The sequence below is a fragment of the Micromys minutus genome, assembly GCF_963924665.1.
Source record: "Micromys minutus genome assembly, chromosome: 27".
NCBI classification, from domain to species: domain Eukaryota; kingdom Metazoa; phylum Chordata; class Mammalia; order Rodentia; family Muridae; genus Micromys; species Micromys minutus.
In genome coordinates, this window is record NC_137962.1 from 20,431,346 (window position 1) to 20,439,801 (window position 8,456).

General features: G+C 52.1%; 1 protein-coding gene across 1 annotated transcript in view; it reads right to left on the reverse strand.

Annotated features, from left to right (window-relative positions):
- Positions 1–8,456, reverse strand: part of SLC4A8 (solute carrier family 4 member 8) — a gene marked incomplete at its 5' end in the record, with an annotated part of 54,362 nt that overhangs the window by 34,022 nt on the left and 11,884 nt on the right. Inside the window, 2 exons of the mRNA XM_080939161.1 lie at positions 302–451; positions 8,302–8,383. Of these exons, the coding sequence (XP_080795287.1) occupies positions 302–451; positions 8,302–8,383 (232 nt within the window). The remainder of the gene's footprint in view (positions 1–301; positions 452–8,301; positions 8,384–8,456) is intronic.

The window sequence follows — 8,456 nt, forward strand, 5'->3', positions numbered from 1 at the left end:
CTGACCCCCAAAGGCACTAGGCATGCACGTGGCACTAGGCAAACATGTTTTTAGTTTCCTAGGGATCCAACAAATTTCAATAAAAAGGAATGGCTAATTCTCTAGCAAAGGAATTCTGTCAGTGTTGATTGGGGTGCTAAAAGGTAAATTTTCAGGAAGGCATTTTTAATCCTTAGAGGCATTCCTTCCTTTTGGGAACCCCAGACAAGGACTTTAAATGGCTATGCTCCTCCTGCATTGCCCGCCCACGCCTCCCCACCTCTCCCCCCTATGGTCCTCCACCCTCTCTCCGGGGTGTTACCGTGGGCCAGGGCCTCCAGGCACTCCTCGCCCTGGCTGGCTCCTTTGCCCCGCCCTCCGCGTCTCCGGTGCTTCTGGCCGTGGGATCGGTGGTGCCGATGGCTCTGCCTTCCGAGCGGCATCCGAACCCCCACATACAGGGTTCTGTGGCCTGGGTGGAAGAGGAAGACTCAGAACTCCACTCACAAAAGGAGTCTGCCTTAAATAGGAGCAGTAAGATCACAGGTGTCTGTACTGGTCACTTCGGGATCGATTAAAACTTCATAGACAAACCGACCCCCTACCCCGCGCCCCCAAGGAGTTGTCAGTGTCTCCCTCGGCCCTGCACTTGGTTGAAACCTCACAAGATATTGTGACAATCAAATTGAAGAATGTGTGCTTCATTGTGCGAACTACCTATGGGAAAGAGCACGGTGGCTGGGACATGTGGGGAGGCCAATGAGCACGTGACCGGCAGAGAGGTCCTGTCTTAGGGCGTGGAAAGAGGGCGGGGCAACAGAACAGCTGAGCATGCTCAAGGGAAGGGGCCCACGGGAGGAAGGGCGGGAGGGAGGGAGAGAGGGGGAGGAAGGGCGGGAGGGAGGGAGAGAGGGGGAGGAAGGGTGGGAGGGAGGGAGGGAATCTGACTTACAAACTGAATACAGATTACTTTTTGCTACTATAAGGGGCCATGTAAGTGAGACGTGAGGAGGCGATACCTATATGGTAATGTGGCGGGTCTGAGCAGAGAGTTTTGAAAAGTAAGGCTAAAGCCAGTTAAGGTTCCAGTCAAGCCTGTCCTGGGTTCAAAACTCCATTTCACCATTAGCTGTATGACGTAAACAAGTCATCTACTCTCTCTAGCTTCTTGGTTAATTGTTGTTTTGGTGTTGTTTTGGTTTTGGCTTTCTCTGCATGGTTCTGGCTGTCCCTGAACTCCCTCTGTAGACCAGGCTGTCTCTGCCTCCTGAGTGCTGGGACTAAAGGCGGCGCGCACCACCACTGCCCAGCCCTGGATTCATCTTTTAAAAGGAACACTAATGCTTGGTTTTTAAAGTCGTGGGGTTGTCAAGAGCAGTAACAAGGAAAACGTGATCGGAAGGACTGAGGCTGGGTTCAGAGACAGTGAAGACAGTGCAGACTATCCTGTCTCCTGCTCCTCATCCCTCCCACAAACCTCTCTGTCTTTTTCATCTTCAACCGGACTTCCACCGCCTTCTTGCCAGCCTCCAACCTCAGAATCAAAGCTTTGGGCTGTTCCGAAGCCTGACACTCAGAGTGCTGTGGCATTTTCACCCGACTCCTGTGGCTCTGTGTCCAGATCTTAGCTGTGCCCACACAGTCCCCAAGGCTCTGCCCATCTTTACAGGGAGTCCTGGAGTCCAGTCTACGCCCATTCCTCCCCCTGAGCTGGCCTTACTTCTCACCCCGCTGGGAGGACAGGGACCCTCACTGGTGACTGGTGACCAACTCATCCTTCGAGGAGGGAGCATCTCCCCCACTCCCCTGCCACACCCCCTGTATGGGCTGTCCTCACTCTCCTCCTTCCACTCTGACTCTAAGAAGCTATCCCACTGACAAGCTGCTCCCCCCCTCTTCCCCTCCCCTTCCTTCCCCATCAGGAACTCTAGCCATAAACCTACTTTTAATAAGGGTTCAGCCTCTCCACGAGTCACCACCCAGCAGAGGTAGTGGAAGAGAGAAGTTATTAGCATGTGGGGGAAGTCGACCTGTTCAGAAATAGTTCTTTGGTGGTGAGCTTGAACTTCTTTGGCAACAGTTCAGTCCCATAGCAAACACCAAATACGACTCAGCAGCTGCAGACCAGTCCTCTAGGCAGGCAGACACCACACACGCACACACACACACCCACGCATGCGCACACACACACAAAGCAGGCAGCTGCAGTCCAGTCCCGAACATCGCCAGGCTCACCAACCCACCTGAAACAAGGACAAGGAAGCAGCAGGCAGCTGCAGGAACCTCACAAGCAGTTTTTGGGACAAGTTTCTCTCAATGGCAACGTCGCCACAAGCTGAGTCAACATCACCACGTAAGGGAAACCAATGCTTGTGTGTCTTTTTGTGAAGAACAGCGAGACGGAGTAAACCAAACCCAAGCTCAGCGCTCGCCTCCCGCTGTCGGTGGGGTCACACTTCATCATGGGTCCTTTCACCTGGGTCTGCCTCAGGGCAACAGCCTTTCCTGTGTCTGCTTGAGCAAGACATCCTTTCACCTGTGCGCCCCGCAGACCATCATTTGACGTAACTGACTCTCCAAAGAACTAGAAGTTTCCACATCAAGGCCCCATGACCAGCCTCCTCCCTTTTCTCACCAGACTCCTGTTCCACGGCCTCAGACTGTGGCTTCTGTCCCTGTTCCTACTAAAGCAGTGCTCCGTAAGCTCTGGACAGCACCCAGCTCACCCTCTCTCTGTCAGAGCACATTTCTCAGTTCCACAGACTCCCTCTTCGTGGGTGTTCAGAGCTCCATTAGCTCCCACAAGACTGCGCCTGACAGTAGCCTTCAGATGCCCGACAGCCCACCATGGGGAGGTTGACCCCTGACCCTTGTTCTCTTCTGTTTTCAGTGGTACCCACTCTCTAGCCCTGCATGCTGGCACAGAACATCTGAAGAACAGGGTAGCCCTGCATGCTAGCACAGAACTTCTGGAGAACAGGGTAGCCCTGCATGCTAGCACAGAACTTCTGGAGAACAGGGTAGCCCTGCATGCTGGCACAGAACTTCTGGAGAACCATCCACTTTCTCCAGCTCCAAAGTAGCAGCTTTCGGCTCCACCCACTTTTCATGGCTGCTGAGCCCACAGCACCGGCACTGGCATCTTGCCCTGTCTACCTGAGCCAGGCCACTCACTCTTCCCCAAATGTGTTGGGGTTTTCCACACAAGCACTCACCCAGAATTCCATGCAAATTTCCCTGCCTCTCCATCATTGTTTCTCATGTCCCTAAGGAGATGTGTGGTCACCTTCCTCCAAGTTACTCAGAGCCCTTTGCTAAAATAAGGCTTTTCCCACACACTTATTCTCTGCCTGGCTTATAGCCGAACGCCTGCCTTATGCCCTACTGTGCAACTGTGCACTCCTCAAGGTCCTACTGTGTGCTACTGTGCACTCCTCAAGGTCCTACTGTGTGCTTCTGTGCACTCCTCAAGGTCCTACTGTGCACTCAAGGTCCTAGCTGTGACTCTTCTCCAGCAATCATGTCACCAAGCACGCTGTCTCCTCCCACCCCACCCCTGCCCAGGGCCTTGCACTTGCTCTACAGTGCTCCAGGACACTCCAGTGCTCCACAGAGCTAACCCTCCAAGGCTCTCCCATGCCTGCACTGCCTGTGCAGGGTCAGTGCTCCACAACCACTCAGGATGCAAAATCTCCCCAGGTCAGAACCCTTGAGGCCTCCTCAGGATGTAGGGTCTGACCTAAGGGAGCGTCAGATCTGAAAGGGTCACCAAAGGACTCTGAGCAGAGCGATGGTTTTAGGATGAGGTCCTAGCTGACCTGTGGAGCACCTTCCTCTGCATTTGAAACCCTGCATCTTGGAGGGACACCCAGTAGGACACAGGATGAGAGACAGGTGAGAAGGGAAGTGAAACCTTTCATCCCAGGGAAAGAGCGAAGCTCAGAAGTGAACGGCAGGAGCCTCAGAAACTGACCTCGTACACAATCCCCCCCCACCTCTCTCACATACACACACACACACACACACACACACACACACACACACACACGGCATAAATAAGCTGTAAGGGTTGCTAAGAGACACTCATAGGTACACTGAGCGGCCTGGGAAAGGCCCAGACCGCCTGAGCTGCCTCAGACACGGTAAGGGCCGACACCGACACGAGGCTGTGAGGCTTCCCACAAGTTGGACTTTCTGAGGCGAGCAGCCAAGGCATCATCTTCCTTCGCTAGCCATGAGTTTCCAAGACTGCACCCACATCCTCCACAGCGTGTGTCCCTCATCCAAGGTGGTCAGGAGCCTTGGGGCTATGCTAACATTTGTCTAGTTCTCTTTTTCTTTGTAAAATGAAACAAGAACAGCAACGCCCAGAAGACCAGCTGAGACCTGTCGCCATGTGGGGAGGCCGGGAATGCTCTCTGGTGGAAGTGCACGCCTCCCTCCCCATCTCCAGACTGTCAGACATAGCGGAACACTTTGGACAGGCAGATCACTGGATGTAGAAAAAGAAACGGCAGAAGTGGCCATCTGCTAAGATGTAGGGTCCCAGTCTGTCTTAGTCAGGGTGACTACAGTAACTGCAGCCTCTCGGGACGAGCTCACAAGCCGTGAAACAGTCTATCCTGGATAATCACGTCAATCAGCCTCACCGATGGTGACTGGATTCCTGTGAGATCTGGTGTATCTGTGTAGAGCCGGACGTAGGTAAAGGGCTGCAGGTCACTCGGACCTTTGCAAGAGCTGTCTCAACCACGAGCTTCCTCTTTTCTGAACGGTTTGACTATGACTACAGCTTCTCTCTGAACACACTGAGCACCCCCAGTGCATCCACTTTGCCATCCTTGTTAAATTGCATCTACATTCTCAAAAGAGAACTGTCAGCACTGTCAGCGCTGGAACTGTCAGCACTGGGACTGTCAGCACTGGAACTGTCAGCACTGGGACTGTCAGCACTGGGACTGTCAGCACTGGGACTGTCATCAGCCCTTGTCTCACTGACTAATTCACCCATCAAGACTATCTCAGGAAAGCAAGGAGGGCTACGGACTGCCCAAATCTTGCCGATGTCATAAATCTAGTTTCTAAAGTTCTAGGTCTAGAGAAGGTCCAGGCTCGGCCATTCTTGGGTGCTAACACAATGCTTCAGCTGTCTGAATCCACGCTGCCTCAGAAGGGACCACACAAGGGCTCTGTATGTTACTGAGCGCATAACATATGATCTGCCTCAAAAGTTAAACAAACCCTCACAAGGCAGGTGGGGGCATAGAGAAAGGCATCCTTTAGATGTCTTTGCTGGTTCTGTAGGAAGGAAGGAAAAACATCCATCTTAGAGCAGACTCCGCTCCCTTCCTTTTGGAAACACCAGAAAGACGTGCAGAAAGTGAAACCGACTTCAGCAGGGTTGGAGCTAAGAGCGACCAAATGGCTGTGGCAGAACTGCCTCCGTTTCTGAGCTCGGGATTCAGAAGCGGGGACTTAGAGTTTCTGAGTAAAATTAGCAGAATAGACGACAAACAGACACCAGGAAATACAGCCCAAGCTGCTAGCTGGATTCTGGCAGTGACCCCACCAGACTAACTCTATGATCACCTCACAGGTAGGTCATCCAACCACCCACTGTCCAGCCTCTCATTCCTTTTCTCAATGCCGGACCCAGTCTCCTGAGGCCGTCAGCTAATAAAGCACCTGGCTTAGTAAAATTTGTAAGAAAGATGATGTTTTTAAAACTAAGAATGTAGAACGTACACACAGAGAGAGACAGACAGACACATGCACACTCACACGCACACGCGGGAACAGCCACGAATGAGTCACCTGAGTGAGTCACCCGCAGACAGACAGGAGCCTGCAGAGCCCACTGCCGACAGACACTGCCACGTTCGTTAGTGAACGTTACACTGCCCTGTGTGCTGGCTACCGACAGACACTGCCACGTTCGATAGTGAACGTTACACTGCCCTGTGTGCTGGCTACCGACAGACACTACCACGTTCGTTAGTGAACGTTAATGGATGCTCAGCTCCCCTGGGCTTACAGGGTGGCTCCACAGCAGTAAGCACAGGGGAAGTCTTACACGTGTTACACACGCAAGCCTCTTTAAAGTTATAAATTTGACCAAGTGGGTCTTGCCTTTGTTAAAAGTATATTAGAATGCATTAAGCTGATGTCAGGAATCATAAATCTAGTACTTAATCAGGAATAATGGTCTGCCAGAAAAAAAAAAAAATGGGAGAAGCCATTCCTCTTAATACAAGTGCCCTGTTGCCCAGAGGGGCTGAGGGAACCCACCCACTGAGACGCACTATGCTGTCTGTTGCTCTGGGCTTATCTCGGGACAGCTCTTCACATCTGTTCTTGAATCTTCTGTTTAAAACCCTCGCTGATGGATTCTGCTCACTCAGAAAGACCCACACTTACTGTACCCAGCGTCTCTGAGAATAGTGTAAGGGGACATGGGGAAGAAGACGTGGGACTGTTCAGCAGCACAGACTCCTGAGGTGGCGTGCGCCCCACTCAATCAGATCAGTCTGTGGCACCCTCTGTTAAAGCTGGGCTGGTTGTCCTCTCTGTGCCACCATGCTGCATGTGGCCTCTACAGTACTGCAATTACACCTCAGTGTGAGTCTGGGTGGGACCTGTGGCATGCCCAGCCCTCAGAAAACCCCAGTCCCTCGCCTCTCTGGCTCTGACACTTCAGGACACGGCCTGGGAGGGCCTTCAGGCCCCCGTTTGCATGTAACATATAAACATGCAGAAGATTCCCATTTTCAGAAAGACCTGGTCACAAGAGGCCATCCCCCAGCGCAGTGCCTCCAGCAACCTGTCACCCTCCGGCCTTCTTTTCCAGCAGAGCAGAGCATGACCCACAAAGAGATGACATCATCCGGAGATGCTACCATCCGGAGATGCTACTCCCAAAAGCTCCTCAGCTGACCTTGGTGGGTGAGACCTGGCCTTCGAAGCCCAGGAGAGCTTATGGGAGTTCATTATGCTGTTCCCAAGTACACAGGAAACGTTGATACATATTCTCTTCTCGGTGGAGGACTAAGGTCCACAGGGCAACACCCAGAGGACCACGGAGCTGCTGACAACACACTCTGGGGTGCATCACAGAGACTGTGTGCACGACGCACCAGGCCGAGTGGTGAGGTTACATCTGCCCACTTTGCAGTCAGCGGGTGAAGAGAGGAGCCCATGAGTCTCCCCTGCCGTCTAGTCGGTTCCCACAGCTAAGGGACACCAGCGCAGGCCTGAGGTACTGTGAGGGCTGGAGTTGGGTTCTCGATTTAAATTACTCTGTGTAAGAGAGCTGTAAAACAAGAACACTTCTAGCCTGATAGCCCAATAGCACAGACAGACAATTTCCTCAGATTCGGGAGCTGTTGTTCACGTACGATGATAAGCCATGCATTTGTTTGCCTCTGTGAACAAGCTTGGTTGTCCCAACCACACCAGATGTGCTTGATTACGTGACCTTGATCTTCCTAACACCACTGACCCTCACACCACACGCCACCCACACACATTTTCACGGAACAGACCCAGAGGCTGAGTCAGCCTCCAGCTTTTCTCCGGTTCCCATCCAAAGGCTGAGTTTTCTCTGGCCTGGACCAGTTTGAGGCAAAGCCCACGGTGGGAACAAGCAGTACAGAGAGACCGATCATCGCATGCTGTCTGAGCGCCGGAAAGTAAGTCACAGCAGTGAGTGTGCAGGGAAGCCCAGCCCTCTCATGCGGAGAGACAGACGGACACGGGCCCAGCCACCGCTCACACGGAGACACAGACATGGCTCCTTATTAAAGCTGCACTGAACACCAGCCTTCCCCCAGGATAATGGAATCTCACCACTAGTGAGGAGCAATGATTAGAAATCCAACCAGCCCCTCCTCCGGCTCCCAGGACAAAGGAACACAGGACAGCATACAACAGCCCCGAGAAGCTGGGGACAGCCAGGGAACAGGAATGGCGCCTCCCCTTGCATCTCACTGGGCTTTCATACAAGGTTGTACTGTGAACTCTGAGTCTTTCTGGTCTATTTCTGTACTCCATTTGCTGCTTAGATTTTGTTTTAATCGGGTAGAAATGGCCAGTTAGAACAGGAGACCCGCTATCGAAAATGTGGTTAAAAAAATTACAGCCAAACTGAACTTTTAAACTACTGGTATTTTATTTTCTTTTAAATCTGTGTAGATACTTACAGTTCCGTGGGATTATAAAAACCGGCGAGCTAAATGAGTATTTCACGTCCTCAAAGTTATTGTTAATACTTATGTTGAGCTCCCCCGTTCTCTGAGCACCGCCTCGGGTCTCCCTGGAACTTACCTTCCAACTCTTCTTTCTCATAGTGAATGTTGAGACTTGTGCTGGTCCCACCCTGATCCACCACAGCCTCCTCATCTGGTCTCTGTTTAAAAACAGATTTGCAAACAGTCACAAAAATATACAAATACTCAACCATTCCAATACTTCAAACCACA